The sequence below is a fragment of the Pelophylax lessonae genome, assembly GCF_965119305.1.
Source record: "Pelophylax lessonae genome assembly, chromosome: 6".
NCBI classification, from domain to species: domain Eukaryota; kingdom Metazoa; phylum Chordata; class Amphibia; order Anura; family Ranidae; genus Pelophylax; species Pelophylax lessonae.
In genome coordinates this window covers 328,926,696-328,951,870 of record NC_138773.1, presented here as the reverse complement: position 1 = coordinate 328,951,870, position 25,175 = coordinate 328,926,696, and the positions used below count along the sequence as shown (strand labels likewise).

Here is a 25,175-nt window from a genome sequence, read left to right as displayed (position 1 = left end):
ATATATATATATATATATATATATATATATATAATGTTTGGGGGTTCTAAGTAATTTTCTAGCAAGAAATACTGGATTTTAACTTGTAAGCAACAAGTGTCTGAAAAAGGCTTAGGCATGAAGGGGTTAAGGGCTCTTTAGAACCACATCAGTGTGAAAGGGGCCCCAAAGCGTTTCCGTAGATAAAAACAAACTGTGCAGCTTTGACTAAAGTTGGATAATGTCCTTGTTATAGGCGTAGTCCATTTACCTACCTCCTGAAGCCTGGATGAAAAGCTCCTAGAGGTGATCGTTCCATCCTACCTTCATGCTTAAACAGCTTCTCTCAACCATTTTACCCCAGAGAAACCCTTGAAATAATTTTCAGGTCATGGGGCACCTGTGAAAAATGCCCCTTATTTGTGGCTGGTGTGGCGAATGCCCCTTTATAGTGGTGGTTGGAATGCCCCCGTCACAGACAGCTAAAATGATTATTGGTGTTATGCAGGTGGCGGGAGGGGAGGGGGGGGGGACGTCCCCTCCCGCTCCTTGTAATGACAGCTGAGCGGCTTCTCAGGCGCATCGGTTATCATTACAAGACAGCCGACCGTCGGCTATGGACGCCGGTAACGGGGTGATGCCTCTAGCTGCAGCCATCACTCCGGTACAAGCACTTTCCTGAAATATCGGCAATATCGGTCACCTTGGTGGCCGATTTCAATATATCGGGGAAAGTGCATATCGGCCCTCGATATATCGGCTTTGCCAATTATCAGTCGATCCCTTGTTTATATTTATTTCCACTGATTTATTACTTGCACATTAATTAATTGTTATTGCTATGAAATTTGTTTTTTTTTTAATTTATGTATATGTGTATATTTAGTTAATTTTTGAATATATTTGGGCCGCGCTATCACATATTAAATGCATGTAGGAACACTTAAACACTTAAACCAAATTATAAGTGAACAGCGGCACTCAAATGTATAAGCAAATACAGCAGTGAAAAAAATATTAAATTCTTCTTATTACCTCCTGTAAATAAGTGTGTCTCAATATCAAAAATAAATCAAAACATAAAGTGTTTAATTACCCCGTGATAATTAAACACACATATAAAGCCAATGTCCAATGTACAACAAAGCCCATAAGTAAGCTATCACATATTAATTATTCATTTACATGCTGTGGGTGTGGGAACACATTTGGTGATAGCAGCAGCCACTGCTTTAGTTACACACTTTAGTTACCACTAGGTGGCAGCGTGCAACTATCTCATGTTTTATTTTTCAAAAAATTGGAGGTCAGTCAGCTGCAGCTTCAGGAACCTCTAGACACCTCTGGAGGAACCCCTAGGGTTCCACGGAAACCTAGTTGAGAATGGCTGTGCTAGGACATTGTTAAGAGACTCCCAGCTGTTACTATTCACCTCCACCATCACAAGAGTGTTTATTCAACACAGCTGGCCAGCTGCACAACCCAGCCCAGGGCCACTTCTCTCTAGGTGGGGTTATGCTGTCTTTGTAGAATAAAAGGATATACTAGTGATTATATCAAAGTGCAATCATTTTTTGTTTGGTGTGTCCATGTGGAATGGGGGGGGCTCCAGGATCAGAATGGACAGCTCTGCTGAGCAGTGGCTTTCTCTCTGCCATGTATCTAAGGCTCTAATACCCTTCCTGAGCACACAGAATGGCCAAGGTGGGTGTCCATATGGAGAGAGAAGAGTAATAAGTGAACATATGTTCGCTGATCATCTCTGCACTTAATAAAGCTAGGAGAAACAAGGTTCTTGTCAATTTTGGTGTCAGAGCTCTCATTCTCTGGCCCAGGGAAGAAGCTGATCAAGCATACTCTATGCTTGATCAGCTTCACTGGGGCCCAGAGGTGATAGTTGGGGTCTATTATCCAATCCTTAAATAGAACTGATCATGTATGTAGCACTTACCCTAGAAGGACCTGTTTCTCAGGTCCCCTGTGCTCACAACTTTTCAAATAGCACCATGACACGTCTGGCTGGATGGGGAATATTTTTTGCAGATGTATATGTAGTCCCCCAATGGCCAAAGAGCTTTGCACAACAGTAATAACACAGCAAATAGTTCAACAATAGCAAGAAATATACAATGAAAACAAACTATTTCATCAGTCTGTAATATACCCTCTTTCCTCTGTTGGCCAGCTCATTGGGGCCCGATTTTTATGTTGGAGCACTTAGAATATTGTCCCTTTAAGCACTGATAAAGACACTGGCTCTGCAATAATTGAAGGCAACATTGTTCTTCTTTTGTCAAAGCATAACACATCAGTTTTGGTTTTTCTTGCTATTTTACTAAACCTTTGTGTAGTGGTAACGCTTGGACCATGGAAGAAGGTGGCGGACACCTCTGTAGGTTGTCCTGATAATGTGCCTGTTAGTGCAAATAAAAAAGTGTCATGGAAAATACTCAACTGTGTCTTGGCCTCAACACTGATTCTATTATTCATTTTCTCCTGGACAGAAACGGACAAACTGCAGAACATCAGGGGAACTCCACGGAAGAAGATCCTCATCTCTGACACATCCCAACCAGAAGAGCTGAAACAAAGTGTGAGAAATGTTCTCCAAGACTGCGAGAGGCAGAAAAATACATCTGTTGTGTTGTCTGCCATGGAATCAGGTTGGTAAGATATAATAGAGGTCAGGGAGGGTTTCTTTATAATCACACACATACAATCCACAGACAGAATAGGAAGATTAATGTTCAGCCCATTGTGGAAATCTCTGGACTGTTTGTGCTCCTTCACACAAATCAATGGTTTTCATTACAGTAATCTGCCAACATAAGGGAAAACAAAACTCTCATAAACACAGGAAACCGTGTTACATAGTTACATAGTTACATAGTTAGTGAGGTTGAAAAAAGACATCAGTCCATCCAGTTCAACCTATGATGTGTGTGTGTGTTTGCTTTTAACCGTACATTGTATACCCCTGTATGTTGTACATTGTATACCCCTGCATGTTGTACATTGTATACCTCTGTATGTTGTGGTCTTTAAGGTGCCCATCTAATAGTTTTTTGAAACTATCAATGCTCCCCGCTGATACGACTGCTTGCGGAAGAGAATTCCACATCCTTACCGCTCTTACAGTGAAGAACCCCTTACGCACTTTAAGGTTAAACCGCCTTTCCTCAAGTTTTAGTGAGTGGCCACATGTCTTATTGTATCTCCTCTCTCTGAATAGTTTGTTCCTCGGGTCGCCAGTACAGTATTTGTACATTGATATCATATCCCCCCTCAATCGTCTCTTCTCCAGAGAGAATAGGTTCAGTGCTTGTAGTCTTTCCTCATAGCTGATGTCCTCCATTCCCCTAATTATTTTTGTTGCCCTTCTCTGGACTTTCTCCAGTTCCAGCACATCCTTCCTGAGGACCGGTGCCCAGAACTGGACGGAATACTCCAGATGTGGCCGGACCAGAGCCTTGTAGAGTGGAAGAATAATCTCTTTATTTCTGGAGTGAATCCCCTTTTTTATACATCCCAGTATTCTGTTGGCTGTGCTTGCGGCGGCTTGGCATTGCATGCCACTGCCAAGCCTGTTGTCTACCAGTACCCCCAGGTCCCTTTCCATCCTAGACTCACCCAGAGGTTCCCCCCCTAGTGAGTAGCTTGCTTTCTGGTTTCTGGCCCCCAAGTGCATTACTTTACATTTTTCAACATTAAATCTCATCTGCCATGTAGTTGCCCACCCCGTTATTTTGTTCAGGTCCGCTTGCAAGATTTCCACATCCTGCATAGAAGATATTGGCATGCCTAATTTAGTATCATCTGCAAATACTGAGATTGTACTAGATATCCCCTCCTCTAGATCATTTATGAATAAATTAAACAGGATTGGTCCCAGGACAGAACCCTGGGGGACCCCACTTTCCACACCACCCTCTGTACTCTCCCCTGGAGCCAGTTCTCTATCCAGGTACTCACCCTATGGTCCATACCTACCTTCCTTAGTTTGTACAGTAAGCGTTTGTGGGGAACGGTGTCAAAGGCCTTTGCAAAGTCCAGATACACCACATCCACAGGCTTACCTTTATCTAGGTGGCAGCTCACTTCATCGTAGAAGGTTAATAGATTGGTTTGGCACGAACGATTTTTCATGAATCCATGCTGATTACTACTTATAATACAGTTTTCATTACTAATGTCTTGTATGTGGTCCCTTATCATCCCCTCCAAAATTTTGCAGACTACTGATGTTAGGCTGACCAGCCTATAGTTACCCGGGATATATCTCGGCCCCTTTTTAAATATTGGTACCACGTTGGCTTTTTTCCAATCAGCTGGCACCATACCCGTCTGTAAACTATCCTTAAAGATCAAGAATAATGGTCTGGCAATCACCTGGCTGAGCTCATTAAGAACCCTTGGGTGAAAGCCATCCGGTCCCGGGGATTTATTTATGTTAAGTTTCTCTAGTTTAGCTCTAAGTCTATCCTCTGTTAGCCATGGCGGCACTTCCTGAGGTGTATTATTTAGTTCGGCCTTACAAGCTGGGTTCGTGTAGCCCCCCGATTCCTTTGTGAAGACTGAAGAAAATAAATTATTTAACACTTCCGCCTTTTCTCTGTCCTCTGTGGCCATTTTTCCTTTATCATCTTTTATGGGGCCAATGTGTTCTGGCCTCGCTTTCTTACTGTTTATATACTTAAAGAACTTCTTGGGGTTCTTTTTACTCTCCTCCGCTATATGTCTCTCGTGTTCTATTTTAGCCGCCCTGATTTCGTCTTTACATTTCTTATTACACTCTTTGTAGTACTTAAATGCTGCCAATGACCCCTCAGTCTTGTATTTTTTGAAGGCCTTTTCTTTAGCTCTAATATACATTTTTATGTTGGAGTTTAGCCACCCAGGGTTTAGTTTTGCTCTTTTAAATTTATTTCCCTGTGGAATGCACTGGCCCACCCCCTTGTTAAGTATGCTCTTGAAGCACTCCCATTTTTCCTCCGTGTTCTTTGTTCCCAGGGTTCTATCCCATTTGATGTTTTCTAGCCGCGAGCGCAGTTTAGGGAAATTGGCTCTTTTGAAATTCAGTGTCCTTATATTACCCTTGTGTTTCCTATTACTGTAATTAATACTGAAACCAATTGACCTATGGTCACTGTTCCCTAAGTTGTCCCGTATTTCTATATCCGTGAGCAGGTCTGTATTGTTGGTAATCAGTAGGTCAAGTACCGCATTGTTTCTTGTCGGTGCATTCACCATCTGACCCATGAAATTGTCCTGCAAAACATTTAGGAACTGCCGAGCCTTGGCTGAATGCGCGGTTCCTTCTGCCCAGTCTATATCAGGATAATTAAAGTCCCCCATTATAATGACATTTCCCATCCTTGCTGCCAATCCTATCTGTAACATGAGGTCCACCTCACCCTTCTCCCTCTGGTTGGGGAGCCTATAGCATACGCCCAATATTACCTTCCCCACCGCGTGCCTTTCCTTTGAAGCTCTACCCATAGGGATTCTGCCTCGTCCATAGCTCCATTATTAATATAATCCCTCATATTTACCTGTATACTGTTCTTAATATACAAACATACCCCTCCCCCTTTTTTACCTTCTCTATCTCTGCGATAAAGGGAATACCCCTGAATGGTCGCCATCCAGTCATGAGTGCTGTCAAACCAAGTCTCAGTTATCCCCACAAAATCTAAGTCCTCCTCAAACATCAGCAGCTCCAGCTCTCCCATCTTGTTGGCCAGGCTTCTGGCATTGGTATACAAGCCTCGTAATTTTGATCGGTTACATTTATCCTCATTTGATGTTTTTAGGCTGTTCTCTTGATTTTTCCCCGTACCCACCCTGGGTTTAGGAGCTCCGAACACCCTACCGCTAATGCCCCCATTTCTGCCCTCTGAAACTTGCTTTTCACTGGCTAATTCTACATCTGTACCCTCCCCCCCATTCCCTAGTTTAAAAGCCCCTCTAACTTTTTGGCCATCCTCTCACCCAGTACGGCTGCACCCACCCCATTTAGGTGCAATCCGTCCCTACCAAAGAGCCGGTGACCGACTGAGAAGTCGGCCCAGTTCTCCAGGAACCCGAAACCCTCCTTACTACACCAGCTCCTCAGCCACTCGTTAACTTCCCTAATCTCCCGCTGCCTCTCTGGTGTGGCTCGAGGTACAGGTAGTATTTCGGAAAATACTACCTTGGAGGTCCTAGTCCTCAACTTAGCGCCTAAGTCCCTGAAATCGTTTAGGACTCTCCATCCAGTGTGTGCCACTCCAACTACAAGAGCAGCCATTCTCAGCCAGGGTTTGGTGGAAGACTAGAGTTGTGGCTGATAGACCTCCCATCTAATAGTGCCTGCATAGTTCTGGGGTCAGTACTAAATGGAAGAACTGGCAGTCATACACTAATGATGAATTTTATCAGTCTCTAAGAGTGCAACTCTAATCATCACTGTAAGGGGGGTATTTTCCCACTCACCACCAATGAAGGGTGCATTATTCCCACTGACCCCCAATGTAAGGAACATTCTTCCCACTGACCCCCAATGTAAGGAGCATTCTTCCCACTGACCACCAATGTAAGGAGCATTCTTCCCACTGACCACCAATGTAAGGAACATTCTTCCCACTGACCCCCAATGTAAGGAGCATTCTTCCCACTGACCATCAATGTCAGGAACATTCTTCCCACTGACCACCAATGTAAGGGACATTCTTCCCACTGACCACCAATGTAAGGGACATTCTTCCCACTGACCACCAATGTAAGGGACATTCTTCACACTGACCTCCAACGTAAGGTGCGTTTTTCCCACTGATCACCAATGTAAGGAACATTCTTCCCCCCTGACCACTGATGTAAGGAGCATTCTTCCCACTGACCACCAATGTAAGGAACATTCTTCCACTGACCACCAATGTAAGGGACATTCTTCCCAATTTTGTTTATTAAAAGTCTTGCAATCAATAAGCATAAAATCAATATACATAAATAAATATATACATATTTACATGAAAAGGGGAAAAAAATACATAGCAAATTCTGCTCTCAAACAAAGACTGCCTTTACAGCAAAAACAAAAACTCACATCATGAAACACATCATTACCGGGAAAAATAATCTTAATAAGACTCACACCACCACACCAGACATCAAACCTGCGAGGTCAAGAAACAAAACCACCCCCATTATGCATGCAGCCCTTCTTCAAAAATGAAGATATTAACCAACAAAAGCTAAGGGCGTGAAAGAAATAGCATAGGAAAAAAGCTTTTCACCCAGAGATGGACAGTTCACCAGAAGCAGGTCTGATATTCCTCCACGCCCTTATCCAGACCGCTCGAGGCTCCCTGCCCTTCTCAAGACCCCGAATCTTCCCAACCTCACCCAGAATATCGTACACCACCACCTCGACAGGGAGGACTTTCTTCCACAGGGTAATCTGGCACCGTGCATTCCACGTGAAGTAACGGACAACTATACTAACTAGAAAAAGTGTATCCAAATCAAAATCCCAACGAGTCGGGAATGCCCCGTACACCCACTCCGCATAACTCATGCGATAGAGAAAGGGGATGCCTAGAGCCCTCCCCACCCTTTTATACACCTCTATGTTAAAGGGACACTGGAGCAAAAAGTGGTCCATAGACTCCACTTTACCAACACACTCCGCTCTAGGACAATCCCGATCATCCACAGGGCGATGCTTCAGGTTCCCTCTCACATAGAGCCTTCCATGGAAAGCGAGCCAGGCTTGATCCCTAAACTTCAAAGGGATTCTTCCTAAGTTAATTAAACGCAACCCCTCCCTCATTACGGGGCCTGGGCAATCCCTTAAGGTCAGCGACACACTGAAAGCAGAGCCCAAAATCCTCTTCTCCAGAAGCTTTCTGGGGAGGGACTTGATATCCCCCACTGTCACCTGCCACTGCCTAAGTATTTTCAGACACGGGGAAACATAAGCCGGAAGCTTGCCATGTCGGACTCTCAGACTTTTCACTGGCCCGCCATCTTCCCAGCATCGCAGAAAAGGCCTAAACCAAGATTGAAAAATACCCACCCATCCCAGCGGGGTCTCTGCTAACATATTACCAAGATTATACTTTAAAAAGAGCAGAGAAAAGAAAACTATAGGGTTGACCATTCCTAGACCACCCTCCTGCCTGGACAGGTAAGTTACATTGCGTTTGATCAGGTTCAGCCTATTTCCCCATAACAGTTGGAAAAAGCAGCTGTACACCCTTGCATAGAGAGATTCCGGCAAGATACAGACAAAGCTGACATATAAAAAGATTGGGATCAAGTAAGTTTTAATCAAGTCAACCCTTTCCCTCAAGGAAAGTTTCCATTTCTTCCAGCTTGCCACCTTGGCATTGGCATTCAACAACCTGCTTTCCCAATTTCGATGACCATAGTCACCAGGACCAAATTTGATGCCCAACACTTTAATTTCCTGCTGGGGCTCTGGGAAGGCATCCGGAAGTTCGAAGCTTTCACCCTCCTCACCCATCCAGAAAACTTCACTCTTTTCATGATTGATTTTAGAGCCAGAAGCCTCAGTGTACTGCTCTATCACAGAGACCACCTCCTGCGCCTCCTCCATCCCAGAGATAATAACAGACACATCATCGGCATAGGCCACGACCTTCAAAGGCGGCACACCAGCAATGCCCAAAGGCACCCCACACAGCGATCCACTCTCTAACCTTCTTATGAAGGGGTCGATTGTGAATACATATAGCAGGGGGCTCAAAGGACACCCCTGGCGTACCCCAGAGCCAACCTCAAAAGGCCGTCCAACCCAACCATTAACAAGTGGGAAGCTCTCAGCCCTTTATATAATGTTTTCAGCCAATCAATAAACCTCCCCTGCAGGCCGTATCTACCAAGTAGCAAATACAGGTACTCATGATTGACTCGATCAAAAGCCTTCGCCTGATCCAATGCCAGCAAGTACTTTCTCCATCCAGCAGCCCTGCATCGCTCCAAAGCCTCCCGGACAGCTAAAATTGCTGAAAAGGTACTTCTGCCCTGGACCGAGCAGTGCTGATGATTGGACAACAAATCGCCAGCTACTGACGACAAGCGCCAAAAAAGAATCTTCGCCAAAATCTTTCTATCAACATTGAGAAGACTGATGGGGCGCCAGTTCTCAATTATTGAGGGGTCTTTACCTTTTGACAGAAGAATCACAGCGGATTGCCTCATGGAGGGAGGGAGAGAACCCTCTTCTAAACAGCTGTTATAAACCTCCGCTAAAAAGGGAGCCAGAATGGACTTAAAACACTTGTAAAATTCAGCTGTCAACCCATCTGGCCCAGGCGACTTTTTGATAACCAGCTTCTCTATAGCACGAACTACCTCATCCGCTGAAATTGGTTCTGTCAAATCTATCAAAGGCAATGTATCATTTCCCAATCCTGGAGTAGAATCCAGAAAGCTTTCCATCCTGTCCCGACTAAGGTCCTTTCTTCCCAGAAGGTCTGCGTAATATGACCTGAAGATCTCCAGGATCCCTGATCTGGACTTAACCAGGGAACCCGTACTATCCCTCAGACCTATGACCGTCTTAACTGCTATGCCTTGCTTACAGTTCTGGTAAGGATCAGGCGAGTGATATTTCCCATAATCTCTCTCCAGAACCAAGGAGGCATGCCGGTCGTATTGACACTTCCTAAGAAGAAGCTTTACCTCCGAGATCTCCCCTGGATCTCCTCCATACGAGAGAAGACGATCAAGCTTCCTCCGCAAATGCTGGTAGGCAATATACATACCAAGCTGCATCTTCTTACTTATGGCCTTGAAAAGTCCAATCGCCCTTTGTTTCACAAGGTCCCACCACTCTGACTTACTGCTGCAAAAGTCCAGAATAGAAACCTGTGCCTGAAAAAAATCCTCAAAGGATTGTCTTACCTCTACATCTTCCAGGAGAGCCGAATTCAGTTTCCAGGTACCCCTTCCCCTGGGTGGAGTGTCCGAGGCATTCAGAGTCACAGACAGCATACAGTGGTCAGAGAACTCCACCGCCCTCAACTCAGGAGCCGAGAAAGCAGAGTTCTCCTTTAAAAAAAACCTGTCTATCCTACTCTGACTATTCCCTCTCTGAAACGTGAATCCCGTGCTGCCAGGGCAGTGCTTAATGTGCACATCTACCAGGCCTGCTTGTCTAATCATATCTCTAAGAAAAACGCTATCATAACCCAGCCTGTCTATGGAGACCCTCCTGTCTTCAGGCCTAATTATGGTGTTAAAGTCACCTCCAAAGACAACCTGCTGGGATGTAAAAAGGAAGGGCTTGATCTTTGTGAAGAGGCATTTCCTGTCCCATTTTGACTGCGGTCCATAGATATTGATCAGGCGCAGCCCCCTAACAGAGACGTCTAAGACCATGCATCTCCCCATTTCTAACTCAATTACCCGCCGGCACGTTACCATATCGGTTTTAAAAAGAACCGCAACTCCGCTGCAAGGCTCAGCCGCAAGAGACCAAAAGGAGGGACCGCATCGCCACTCCCTTTTTGCTAGATGGACATCGGCCAAAGTATTGAGCCAGGTCTCTTGCAAAAATAAAATCTCAGCATCAAACTCACTGAGCAAAAATAAGGCAATATCACGAGCTCTTGCAGATTTCACGCTGGCGACATTAATGGTCGCCACCTTTATCAGAGCGGGCACTGCCATCAGGATGATTGGGGTAGTCGTTTCTTAACCTCCACCACACTCTCATCACCCGAGACAGCTCTCTTTACACTATGTGACTCCCCCTCATCCATAGATGATAAAGAAATGGATAAATCGGATACTAACTCCTCTCCTGATAAAACAGAAAATGTGTTGCCAAGAGGAACCCCTCCTGGCTCTAACTGTAAGGAGGAAACGACTGCTTTACTGGTTTTCCTCTTTTTCTTTTTCTTCCTCCTTGTCCTGTCCCACCCCTCCTCATCCGAATCCTCCACAACAGAGGGTGAGACATGGGACATGGACACCCCTCCCTCAACCCCATCGACCCCACCACCATCCAGCACCCCTGCACCCTCTTGGCCGCGTTTGCGGTGTCGAGAGACAGGGACTGGAGTTGGAGTAGGCCGAGGGGGAAGATCCACTATACCCGCCCCCCCAGCAGCTTCCGCTAGTCTGGAGGATCTACGCACAGTAGATGTAGGAACAACCACAGGAGGGACAGACTCAGGGACCACATCACCAGGGGAAACAAAATCTGACACAACAGACACAGGAAGGACAGACTCAGGGACCACCTCACTAGGGGAAACAGAATCTGACACAACAGACACAGGAGGGGCAGCAACAATTTTCTCTCCAACTTCAGCTGCTTCATCTTCTTTATCAAGCCTCTGCAGCTCAGTCTCCAATCCTGGCAAACTATGCAGTGCCTCTGGGCACTGGCTATATGGATGACCCAGCTGCTGGCACAAATTGCACCGAATCTGGGTGCATTCTCTGGCCAAATGGCCTAAATCCTGGCACAGTGAGCACTTCTTGTGGGTGCAGGACGATGCAAAGTGGCCTTTATCACCACATTTATTACATACCTTAGGCTGACCCTGGTAGAAAATGGTCAGCCTATCCCTACCCAGAAAGGCTGAGCAGGGAAGGTGCTGAACTACATTGCCCAGCACCCCCAATTTTAGTGACACTGTCCAGGCCCCTGTCCATATCCCATGCTCATCAAGGACCTTCCGCAGTGGAGTGAGGACCTCGCCATATCGGCGTAGCCATACTAATAAATCAGCCTCTGGTATGGATTCGTTACGTACCAAAATGGTCACCGACTTTATCAGAGGCTGCCTTGAAATCACTTTTGGCACCAAACCACTCCACTGCTGAAGGCCCTTGCACCTCCTAAATCTCTCCCAGAAGAGATCCACACTTTCAGGTTTTACAAACGACAAATCAAATTCATAACTCCCCACCGGGCAAATTAAAGCAAAAATATCACAGGCATTAAACCCCATTTCCAAAATCAATTCAGCCACCCTCCCCCTTACTGGTGGAGTTCCATCCCCCACCCACGTCAACTGTACCACATTCCTCCTCCTATACCCACCAAACCTCCCTGAATTTTGACTAATAACAGAATTCCCACCACCCACCCTGGTGCGACTCCCCAAAGCTGAAACATAGCTGCCAACATTCCTCCCAGCAGAAAATCCATCAGTTTTTTTTAAATTATCTGACACACACTTAGCAGATAACGATTGCACAGATTCGGGATTGATCTGTGCAATCGAATCTTTCCTCTGCTGAGCAGGGGGAGAAATAACATTTTCATTTTTCCCAGCATTACTAACCCCTTCACCACCACCCACCACATTTATTGCTTTAACATTAATGTCATTTTTTATACTTGCTGGGAAATTTATTATTGCTGTTGTCTTCACAGCAGAATCCATAGCTGCTGCTGCACTGGTAAGAGTTTCAGCGGTCATCTTCTCTTCCACTGGGACAGAGTTTTCAGTTGAAGAAACAGAATCCTGTTTTAACATAGCAGCAGGTAAAGCATTGCAGGATATTTCCATTGCTACTTCCATTCCACTTGCAGCACCATGTTGATCCCCTCCCCCACCAGCAATCAGCTGGTCAATCAGCCCTGGAACACTGGGAAACTCAGCTGAAGCAAACTCTTTGGAGTTTGCAGCCATTTTGCTTGTAGAGTGACTACTGGTCTCAGCAGGAGCAGAAAAATCTATGCCTGGGGTGTTAGATGCAGGTCCATCCACATTTCTCTCACAATCTGGTGATTCTGTCAGGGATTTACCCTGCATGTCTGCACCGGATTTCTCCTCAGCAATAACTGCAATATGCAGTTCCTTCTCACCTGGGACACCATGCACTACAGCAGGTGGGGCAGACATGCTGGAAGGCAGCATGGTATACTGGGATTTTTCCACCAGTACTGGCTTTGCTGGCTTGTATCTCCTCTGCCCATCTTTAGGGATTTCTGATGGATCATCAGAAAAGACAAACTTGTCTGCTTTCAGGGGTGACTCCATCTCCTGGATAAATGTCAGGGATCCATGTCCACTCTCAACCCCCTGGCTGGTTGCCGCTGGTGATTCCCAGTTCTGGCATGGGGGGAGAGGTGCAGAGGCAGATGGAGCCTGGTCATCCATTAACTGAGGCTGCTGATCCACAGAACTTGCTGATGCTTGGCTGGTAAATCGCCTCTCATTGTCAAACTTTTCTTTAAATGCTCCACTTCTGTCTTTCAGCCTTTCCAATAATAAAGATTGTTCCTTTACCTTTCTTCCAATTCCTGTAACTCAGGCTTCATGGCTGTGCGATTTTTACTCCAGGCCTGGAAATACTTGGTTTTGAAGGATTTGTGTTCAGCCTTCAAAACTTTAAGTTTTTCTTCAGCTCTTCCAATCGCCCTAAAACGATTGATAACCTTCTGGCTGAAGACATCCGCATTCTCACCAGGGCCTGGACCCACAGACAGGTCCTCCACGTCCTCCTCACTAGGCCCCGTGTCATCAGGGGTATCCCTCCCAGGGCCTCCCCCAGGATCAGGCATTGTTCCTGGGCCAAGCTAGCAAGCAAGGCCCAGGCTTGAAAAGGGCTGGTTCTCTGAGAGAGCTCTTTGGGTGTGTCCTCCTCCTTCTTCCCACTGACCACCAATGTAAGGGACATTCTTCCCACTGACCACCAATGTAAGGAACATTCTTCCCACTGACCACCAATGTAAGGAACATTCTTCCCACTGATCACCAATCTAAGGAGCATTCTTCCCATTAACCACCAATCTAAGGAGAATTCTTCCCACTAACCACCAATGTAAGGAACATTCTTCCCACTGACCACCAATGTAAGGGACATTCTTCCCACTGATCACCAATGTAAGGGACATTCTTCCCACTGATCACCAATGTAAGGGACATTCTTCCCAATTTTGTTTATTAAAAGTCTTGCAATCAATAAGCATAAAATCAATATACATAAATATATACATATTTACATGAAAAGGGGGAAAAAAAAATACATAGCAAATTCTGCTCTCAAATAAAGACTGCCTTTACAGCAAAAACAAAACTCACATCATGAAACACATCATTACCGGAAAAAATTATCTTAATAAGACTCACACCACCACACCAGACATCAAACCTGCGAGGTCCAGAAACAAAACCACTCCCATTATGCATGCAGCCCTTCTTCAAAAATGAAGATATTAACTAACAAAAGCTAAGGGCGTGAAAGAAATAGCATAGGAAAAAAGCTTTTCACCCAGAGATGGACAGTTCACCAAAAGCAGGTCTGATATTCCTCCACGCCCTTATCCAGACCGATCGAGGCTCCCTGCCCTTCTCAAGACCCCGAATCTTCCCAACCTCACTCAGAATATCGTACACCACCACCTCGACAGGGAGGACTTTCTTCCGCAGGGTAATCTGGCACCGTGCATTCCACGTGAAGTAATGGACAACTATACTAACTAGAAAAAGTGTATCCAAATCAAAATCCCAACGAGTCGGGAATGCCCCGTACACCCACTCCGCATAACTCATGCGATAGAGAAAGGGGATGCCTAGAGCCCTCCCCACCCTTTTATACACCTCTATGTTAAAGGGACACTGGAGCAAAAAGTGGTCCATAGACTCCACTTTACCAACACACTCCGCTCTAGGACAATCCCGATCATCCACAGGGCGATGCTTCAGGTTCCCTCTCACATAGAGCCTTCCATGGAAAGCGAGCCAGGCTTGATCCCTAAACTTCAAAGGGATTCTTCCTAAGTTAATTAAATGCAACCCCTCCCTCATTACGGGGCCTGGGCAATCCCTTAAGGTCAGCGACACACTGAAAGCAGAGCCCAAAATCCTCTTCTCCAGAAGCTTTCTGGGGAGGGACTTGATATCCCCCACTGTCACCTGCCACTGCCTAAGTATTTTCAGACACGGGGCAACATAAGCCGGAAGCTTGCCATGTCGGACTCTCAGACTTTTCACTGGCCCCCAATCTTCCCAGCATCGCAGAAAAGGCCTAAACCAAGATTGAAAAATACCCACCCATCCCGGCGGGGTCTCTGCTAACATATTACCAAGATTATACTTTAAAAAAAGCAGAGAAAAGAAAACTATAGGGTTGACCATTCCTAGACCACCCTCCCGCCTGGACAGGTAAGTTACATTGCGTTTGATCAGGTTCAGCCTATTTCCCCATAACAGTTGGAAAAAGCAGCTGTACACCCTTGCATAGAGAGATTCCGGCAAGATACAGACAAAGCTGACATATAAAAAGATTGGGATCAGGTAAGTTTTAATCAAGTCAACCCTTTCCCTCAAGGAAAGTTTCCATTTCTTCCAGCTTGCCACCTTGGCATTGGCATTCAACAACCTGCTTTCCCAATTTCGATGACCATAGTCACCAGGACCAAATTTGATGCCCAACACTTTAATTTCCTGCTGGGGCTCTGGGAAGGCATCCGGAAGTTCGAAGCTTTCACCCTCCTCACCCATCCAGAAAACTTCACTCTTTTCATGATTGATTTTAGAGCCAGAAGCCTCAGTGTACTGCTCTATCACAGAGACCACCTCCTGCGCCTCCTCCATCCCAGAGATAATAACAGACACATCATCGGCATAGGCCACTACCTTCAAAGGCGGCACACCAGCAATGCCCAAAGGCACCCCACACAACGATCCACTCTCTAACCTTCTTATGAAGGGGTCAATTGCGAATACATATAGCAGGGGGCTCAAAGGACACCCCTGGCGCACACCAGAGCCAACCTCAAAAGGCCGTTCAACCCAACCATTAACAAGTGGGAAGCTCTCAGCCCCTTTATATAATGTTTTCAGCCAATCAATAAACCTCCCCTGCAGGCCGTATCTACCAAGTAGCAAATACAGGTACTCATGATTGACTCGATCAAAAGCCTTCGCCTGATCCAATGCCAGCAAGTACTTTCTCCATCCAGCAGCCCTGCATCGCTCCAAAGCCTCCCGGACAGCTAAAATTGCTGAAAAGGTACTTCTGCCCTGGACCGAGCAGTGCTGATGATTGGACAACAAATCGCCTGCTACTGACGACAAGCGCCAAAAAAGAATCTTCGCCAAAATCTTTCTATCAACATTGAGAAGACTGATGGGGCGCCAGTTCTCAATTATTGAGGGGTCTTTACCTTTTGACAGAAGAATCACAGCGGATTGCCTCATGGAGGGAGGGAGAGAACCCTCTTCTAAACAGCTGTTATAAACCTCCGCTAAAAAGGGAGCCAGAATGGACTTAAAACACTTGTAAAATTCAGCTGTCAACCCATCTGGCCCAGGCGACTTTTTGGTAGCCAGCTTCTCTATAGCACGAACTACCTCATCCGCTGAAATTGGTTCTGTCAAATCCATCAAAGGCAATGTATCATTTCCCAATCCTGGAGTAGAATCCAGAAAGCTTTCCATCCTGTCCCGACTAAGGTCCTTTCTTCCCAGAAGGTCTGCGTAATATGACCTGAAGATCTCCAGGATCCCTGATCTGGACTTAACCAGGGAACCCGTACTATCCCTCAGACCTATGACCGTCTTAACTGCTATGCCTTGCTTACAGTTCTGGTAAGGATCAGGCGAGTGATATTTCCCGTAATCTCTCTCCAGAACCAAGGAGGCATGCCGGTCGTATTGACACTTCCTAAGAAGAAGCTTTACCTCCGAGATCTCCCCTGGATCTCCTCCATACGAGACAAGACGATCAAGCTTCCTCCACAAATGCTGGTAGGTAATATACATACCAAGCTGCTTCTTCTTACTTATGGCCTTGAAAAGTCCAATCGCCCTTTGTTTCACAAGCTCCCACCACTCTGACTTACTGCTGCAAAAGTCCAGAATAGAAACCTGTGCCTGAAAAAAATTCTCAAAGGATTGTCTTACCTCTACATCTTCCAGGAGAGCCGAATTCAGTTTCCAGGTTCCCCTTCCCCTGGGTGGAGTGTCCGAGGCATTCAGAGTCACAGACAGAATACAGTGGTCAGAGAACTCCACCGCCCTCAACTCAGGAGCCGAGAAAGCAGAGTTCTCCTTTAAAAAAAACCTGTCTATCCTACTCTGACTATTCCCTCTCTGAAATGTGAATCCCGTGCTGCCAGGGCAGTGCTTAATGTGCACATCTACCAGGCCTGCTTGTCTAACCATATCTCTAAGAAAAACGCTATCATAACCCAGCCTGTCTATGGAGACCCTCCTGTCTTCAGGCCTAATTATGGTGTTAAAGTCACCTCCAAAGACAACCTGCTGGGATGTAAAAAGAAAGGGCTTGATCTTTGTGAAGAGGCATTTCCTGTCCCATTTTGACTGCGGTCCATAGATATTGATCAGGCGCAGGTCCTGCCCCCTAACAGAGACGTCTAAGACCATGCATCTCCCCATTTCTACCTCAATTACCCGCCGGCACGTTACCATATCGGTTTTAAAAAGAACCGCAACTCCGCTGCACGGCTCAGCCGCAAGAGACCAAAAGGAGGGACCGCATCTCCACTCCCTTTTTGCTAGATGGACATCGGCCAAAGTATTGAGCCAGGTCTCTTGCAAAAATAAAATCTCAGCATCAAACTCACTGAGCAAAAATAAGGCAATATCACAAGCTCTTGCAGATTTCACGCTGGCGACATTAATGGTCGCCACCTTTATCAGAGCGGGCACTGCCATCAGGATGATTGGGGTAGTCGTTTCTTAACCTCCACCACACTCTCATCACCCGAAACAGCTCTCTTTACACTATGTGACTCCCCCTCATCCATAGATGATAAAGAAATGGATAAATCGGATACTAACTCCTCCCCTGATAAAACCGAAAATGTGTTGCCAAGAGGAACCCCTCCTGGCAATAACTGTAAGGAGGAAACGACCGCTTTACTGGTTTTCCTCTTTTTCTTTTTCTTCCTCCTTGTCCTCTCCCACCCCTCCTCATCCGAATCCTCCACAACAGAGGGTGAGACATGGGACATGGACACCCCTCCCTCAACCCCATCGACCCCACCACCATCCAGCACCCCTGCACCCTCTTGGCCGCGTTTGCGGTGTCGAGAGACAGGGACTGGAGGTGGAGTAGGCCGAGGGGGAAGATCCACTATACCCGCCCCCCCAGCAGCTTCCGCTAGTCTGGAGGATCTACGCACAGTAGATGTAGGAACAACCACAGGAGGGACAGTCTCAGGGACTCACATCACCAGGGGAAACAAAATCTGACACAACAGACACAGGAAGGACAGACTCAGGGACCACCTCACTAGGGGAAACAGAATCTGACACAACAGACACAGGAGGGACAGCAACAATTTCCTCTCTAACTTCAGCTGCTTCATCTTCTTTATCAAGCCTCTGCAGCTCAGTCTCCAATCCTGGCAAGTTATGCAGTGCCTCTGGGCACTGGCTATATGGATGACCCAGCTGCTGGCACAAATTGCACCGAATCTGGGTGCATTCTCTGGCCAAATGGCCTAAATCCTGGCACAGTGAGCACTTCTTGTGGGTGCAGGACGATGCAAAGTGGCCTTTATCACCACATTTATTACACACCTTAGGCTGACCTTGGTAGAAAATGGTCAGCCTATCCCTACCCAGAAAGGCTGAGCAGGGAAGGTGCTGAACTACATCGCCCAGCACCCCCAATTTTAGTGACACTGTCCAGGCCCCTGTCCATATCCCATGCTCATCAAGGACCTTCCGCAGTGGAGTGAGGACCTCGCCATATCGGCGTAGCCATACTAATAAATCAGCCTCTGGTATGGATTCGTTACGCACCAAAATGGTCACTGATTTTATCAGAGGCTGCCTTGAAATCACTTTTGGCACCAAACCACTCCACTGCTGAAGGCCCTTGCACCTCCTAAATCTCTCCCAGAAGAGATCCAAACTTTCAGGTTTTACAAACGACAAATCAAATTCATAACTCCCCACCGGGCAAATTAAAGCAAAAATATCACAGGCTTTAAACCCCATTTCCAAAATCAACTCAGCCACCCTCCCCCTTACTATTGGGGTTCCTTCCCCCTCCCACCTCAACTGTACCACATTCCTCCTCCTATACCCACCAAACCCACCAAACCTCCCTGAATTTTGACTAATAACAGAATTTCCACCACCCACCCTGGTGTGACTCCCCAAAGCTGAAGCATAGCTTCCAACATTCCTCCCAGCAGAAAATCCATCAGTTTTTTTTTAAATTATCTGACACACACTTAGCAGATAACGATTGCACAGATTCGGGATTGATCTGTGCAATCGAATCTTTCCTCTGCTGAGCAGGAGGAGAAATGTCATTTTTATTTTTCCCAGCATTACTAACCCCTTCACCACCACCCACCACATTCATTGCTTTAACATTAATGTCATTTTTTATACTTGCTGGGATATTTATTATTCCTGTTGTCTTCACAGCAGAATCCATAGCTGCTGCTGCACTGGTAAGAACTCCAGCTGTCATCTTCTCTTCCACTAGGACAGGGTTTTCAGCTGTGGAAATAGCATTCTGTTTTAACACAGCAACAGGTGAAACATTGCAGGAGACTTCCATAGCTGCTTCCACTTCACTTCCAGCACTATGTTGATCCCCTCCCCCACCAGAAATCAGCTGGTCAATCAGCACTGGAAGACTGGGAGGCTCAGGTGAACATGAAGCATGCTCTTTGGAGCTGGCAGCCATTTTGCTTGCTGTGGGACTACTGGTCTCAGCCAGACCAGCAAAATCCATGCCTGGGGTGTTAGATGCAGGTCCATCCACATTCATCTGATGGTCCGGGGATTCCTCGGTCAGGGATTTTCCTTGCATGTCTGCACTCGGTTTCTCCACAGCAGAATCTCCAATAGGTAGCTGTATGCAGAGCTCCTACTCACCTGGGACACCATCCACTACAGCAGGTGGGGCAGACATGCTGGAAGGCAGCATAGTGTACTGGGATTTCTCCACCAGTACTGGCTTTGCTGGCTTGAATCTCCTCTGCTCATCCTCAGGGACTTCGGATGGATCATCAGAAAAGAAAAACTTGTCTGCTTTCAGGTGTGACTCCATCTCCTGGATGAATGTCAGGGATCCATGTCCACTCTCAACCCCCTGGCTGGTTGCCGCTGGTGATTCCCAGTTCTGGCTTGGGGGGAGAGGTGCAGAGGCAGATGGAGCCTGGTCATCCATTAACTGAGCCTGCTGATCCACAGAACTTGCTGATGTCTGGCTGGTAAAACGCCTCTCATTGTCAAATTTTTCTTTAAATGCTCCACTTCTGTCTTTCAGCCTTTCTAATAATAAAGATTGTTCCTTTACCTTTTCTTCTTTTCTTCCAATTCCTGTAACTCAGGCTTCATGGCTGTGCGATTTTTACTCCAGGCCTGGAAATACTTGGTTTTGAAGGATTTGTGTTCAGCCTTCAAAACTAAGTTTTTCTTCCGTTCTCCCAATCACCCTAAATGATTGATAACCTTCTGGCTGAAGACATCCGCATTCTCACCGGGGCCTGGACCCACAGACAGGTCCTCCACCTCCTCCTCACCAGGCCCCGTGTCATCAGGGGGATCCCTCCCAGGGCCTCCCCCAGGATCAGGCATTGTTCCTGGGCTAAGCTAGCAGGCAAGGCCCAGGCTTGAAAAAAGGCTGGTTCTCACAGAGAGCTCCTTGGGTGTGTCCTCCTCCTTCTTCCCACTGACCACCAATGTAAGGGACATTCTTCCCACTGATCACCAATGTAAGGAGAATTCTTCCCAATTTTGTTTATTAAAAGTCTTGCAATCAATAAGCATAAAATCAATATACATAAATAAATATATACATATTTACATGAAAGGGGGGAAAAAAAATACATAGCAAATTCTGCTCTCAAATAAAGACTGCCTTTACAGCAAAAACAAAACTCACATCATGAAACACATCATTACCGGAAAAAATTATCTTAAGACTCACACCACCACACCAGACATCAAACCTGCGAGGTCAAGAAACAAAACCACTCCCATTATGCATGCAGCCCTTCTTCAAAAATGAAGATATTAACTAACAAAAGCTAAGGGCGTGAAAGAAATAGCATAGGAAAAAAGCTTTTCACCCAGAGATGGACAGTTCACCAAAAGCAGGTCTGATATTCCTCCACGCCCTTATCCAGACCGCTCGAGGCTCCCTGCCCTTCTCAAGACCCCGAATCTTCCCAACCTCACCCAGAATATCGTACACCACCACCTCGACAGGGAGGACTTTCTTCCGCAGGGTAATCTGGCACCGTGCATTCCACGTGAAGTAACGGACAACTATACTAACTAGAAAAAGTGTATCCAAATCAAAATCCCAGCGAGTCGGGAATGCCCCGTACACCCACTCCGCATAACTCATGCGATAGAAAAAGGGGATGCCTAGAGCCCTCCCCACCCTTTTATACACCTCTATGTTAAAGGGACACTGGAGCAAAAAGTGGTCCATAGACTCCACTTTACCAACACACTCCGCTCTAGGACAATCCCGATCATCCACAGGGCGATACTTCAGGTTCCCTCTCACATAGAGCCTTCCATGGAAAGCGAGCCAGGCTTGATCCCTAAACTTCAAAGGGATTCTTCCTAAGTTAATTAAACGCAACCCCTCCCTCATTACGGGGCCTGGGCAATCCCTTAAGGTCAGCGACACACTGAAAGCAGAGCCCAAAATCCTCTTCTCCAGAAGCTTTCTGGGGAGGGACTTGATATCCCCCACTGTCACCTGCCACTGCCTAAGTATTTTCAGACACGGGGCAACATAAGCCGGAAGCTTGCCATGTCGGACTCTCAGACTTTTCACTGGCCCGCCATCTTCCCAGCATCGCAGAAAAGGCCTAAACCAAGATTGAAAAATACCCACCCATCCCGGCGGGGTCTCTGCTAACATATTACCAAGATTATACTTTAAAAAAAGCAGAGAAAAGAAAACTATAGGGTTGACCATTCCTAGACCACCCTCCCGCCTGGACAGGTAAGTTACATTGCGTTTGATCAGGTTCAGCCTATTTCCCCATAACAGTTGGAAAAAGCAGCTGTACACCCTTGCATAGAGAGATTCTGGCAAGATACAGACAAAGCTGACATATAAAAAGATTGGGATCAGGTAAGTTTTAATCAAGTCAACCCTTTCCCTCAAGGAAAGTTTCCATTTCTTCCAGCTTGCCACCTTGGCATTGGCATTCAACAACCTGCTTTCCCAATTTCGATGACCATAGTCACCAGGACCAAATTTGATGCCCAACACTTTAATTTCCTGCTGGGGCTCTGGGAAGGCATCCGGAAGTTCGAAGCTTTCACCCTCCTCACCCATCCAGAAAACTTCACTCTTTTCATGATTGATTTTAGAGCCAGAAGCCTCAGTGTACTGCTCTATCACAGAGACCACCTCCTGCGCCTCCTCCATCCCAGAGATAATAACAGACACATCATCGGCATAGGCCACGACCTTCAAAGGTGGCACACCAGCAATGCCCAAAGGCACCCCACACAACGATCCACTCTCTAACCTTCTTATGAAGGGGTCGATTGCGAATACATATAGCAGGGGGCTCAAAGGACACCCCTGGCGCACACCAGAGCCAACCTCAAAAGGCCGTCCAACCCAACCATTAACAAGTGGAAAGCTCTCAGCCCCTTTATATAATGTTTTCAGCCAATCAATAAACCTCCCCTGCAGGCCGTATCTACCAAGTAGCAAATACAGGTACTCATGATTGACTCGATCAAAAGCCTTCGCCTGATCCAATGCCAGCAAGTACTTTCTCCATTCAGCAGCCCTGCATCGCTCCAAAGCCTCCCGGACAGCTAAAATTGCTGAAAAGGTACTTCTGCCCTGGACCGAGCAGTGCTGATGATTGGACAACAAATCGCCTGCTACTGACGACAAGCGCCAAAAAAGAATCTTCGCCAAGATCTTTCTATCAACATTGAGAAGACTGATGGGGTGCCAGTTCTCAATTATTGAGGGGTCTTTACCTTTTGACAGAAGAATCACAGCGGATTGCCTCATGGAGGGAGGGAGAGAACCCTCTTCTAAACAGCTGTTATAAACCTCCGCTAAAAAGGGAGCCAGAATGGACTTAAAACACTTGTAAAATTCAGCTGTCAACCCATCTGGCCCAGGCGACTTTTTGGTAGCCAGCTTCTCTATAGCACGAACTACCTCATCCGCTGAAATTGGTTCTGTCAAATCCATCAAAGGCAATGTATCATTTCCCAATCCTGGAGTAGAATCCAGAAAGCTTTCCATCCTGTCCCGACTAAGGTCCTTTCTTCCCAGAAGGTCTGCGTAATATGACCTGAAGATCTCCAGGATCCCTGATCTGGACTTCACCAGGGAACCCGTACTATCCCTCAGACCTATGACCGTCTTAACTGCTATGCCTTGCTTACAGTTCTGGTAAGGATCAGGCGAGTGATATTTCCCATAATCTCTCTCCAGAACCAAGGAGGCATGCCGGTCGTATTGACACTTCCTAAGAAGAAGCTTTACCTCCGAGATCTCCCCTGGATCTCCTCCATACGAGACAAGACGATCAAGCTTCCTCCGCAAATGCTGGTAGGCAATATACATACCAAGCTGCTTCTTCTTACTTATGGCCTTGAAAAGTCCAATCGCCCTTTGTTTCACAAGCTCCCACCACTCTGACTTACTGCTGCAAAAGTCCAGAATAGAAACCTGTGCCTGAAAAAAATCCTCAAAGGATTGTCTTACCTCTACATCTTCCAGGAGAGCCGAATTCAGTTTCCAGGTACCCCTTCCCCTGGGTGGAGTGTCCGAGGCATTCAGAGTCACAGACAGCATACAGTGGTCAGAGAACTCCACCGCCCTCAACTCAGGAGCCGAGAAAGCAGAGTTCTCCTTTAAAAAAAAAAAACCTATCTACCCTACTCTGACTATTCCCTCTCTGAAAAGTGAATCCCGTGCTGCCAGGGCAGTGCTTAATGTGCACATCTACCAGGCCTGCTTGTCTAACCATATCTCTAAGAAAAACGCTATCATAACCCAGCCTGTCTATGGAGACCCTCCTGTCTTCAGGCCTAATTATGGTGTTAAAGTCACCTCCAAAGACAACCTGCTGGGATGTAAAAAGGAAGGGCTTGATCTTTGTGAGGAGGCATTTCCTGTCCCATTTTGACTGCGGTCCATAGATATTGATCAGGCGCAGGTCCTGCCCCCTAACAGAGACGTCTAAGACCATGCATCTCCCCATTTCTACCTCAATTATCCGCCGGCACGTTACCATATCGGTTTTAAAAAGAACCGCAACTGCAAGGCTCAGCCGCAAGAGACCAAAAGGAGGGACCGCATCTCCACTCCCTTTTTGCTAGATGGACATCGGCCAAAGTATTGAGCCAGGTCTCTTGCAAAAATAAAATCTCAGCATCAAACTCACTGAGCAAAAATAAGGCAATATCACGAGCTCTTGCAGATTTCACGCTGGCGACATTAATGGTCGCCACCTTTATCAGAGCGGGCACTGCCATCAGGATGATTGGGGTAGTCGTTTCTTAACCTCCACCACACTCTCATCACCCGAGACAGCTCTCTTTACACTATGTGACTCCCCCTCATCCATAGATGATAAACAAATAGATAAATCCGACACCAACTCCTCCCCTGATAAAACCGAAAATGTGTTGCCAAGAGGAACCCCTCCTGGCTCTAACTGTAAGGAAGAAATGACCACTTTACTAGTCTTCCTCTTCTTCTTTTTCTTCCTCTTTGTCCTCTCCCACCCCTCCTCATCCGAATCCTCCACAACAGAGGGTGAGACATGGGACATGGACACCCCTCCCTCAACCCCATCGACCCCACCACCATCCAGCACCCCTGCACCCTCTTGGCCGCGTTTGCGGTGTCGAGAGACAGGGACTGGAGGTGGAGTAGGCCGAGGGGGAAGATCCACTATACCCGCCCCCCCAGCAGCTTCCGCTAGTCTGGAGGATCTACGCACAGTAGATGTAGGAACAACCACAGGAGGGACAGACTCAGGGACCACATCACCAGGGGAAACAAAATCTGACACAACAGACACAGGAAGGACAGACTCAGGGACCACATCACCAGGGGAAACAGAATCTGACACAACAGACACAGGAGGGGCAGCAACAATTTCCTCTCTAACTTCAGCTGCTTCATCTTCTTTATCAAGCCTCTGCAGCTCAGTCTCCAATCCTGGCAAGTTATGCAGTGCCTCTGGGCACTGGCTATATGGATGACCCAGCTGCTGGCAC

At 46.7% G+C, this 25,175-nt stretch overlaps 1 protein-coding gene across 1 annotated transcript in view; it reads left to right on the top strand.

Annotated features, from left to right (window-relative positions):
* The window catches only part of LOC309558761 (protein mono-ADP-ribosyltransferase PARP14-like), a gene marked incomplete at both ends in the record, with an annotated part of 86,823 nt that overhangs the window by 44,985 nt on the left and 16,663 nt on the right, over positions 1–25,175 (top strand). The window contains one exon of the mRNA XM_082261809.1: positions 2,484–2,642. Coding sequence (XP_082117935.1) covers positions 2,484–2,642 — 159 coding nt within the window. The remainder of the gene's footprint in view (positions 1–2,483; positions 2,643–25,175) is intronic.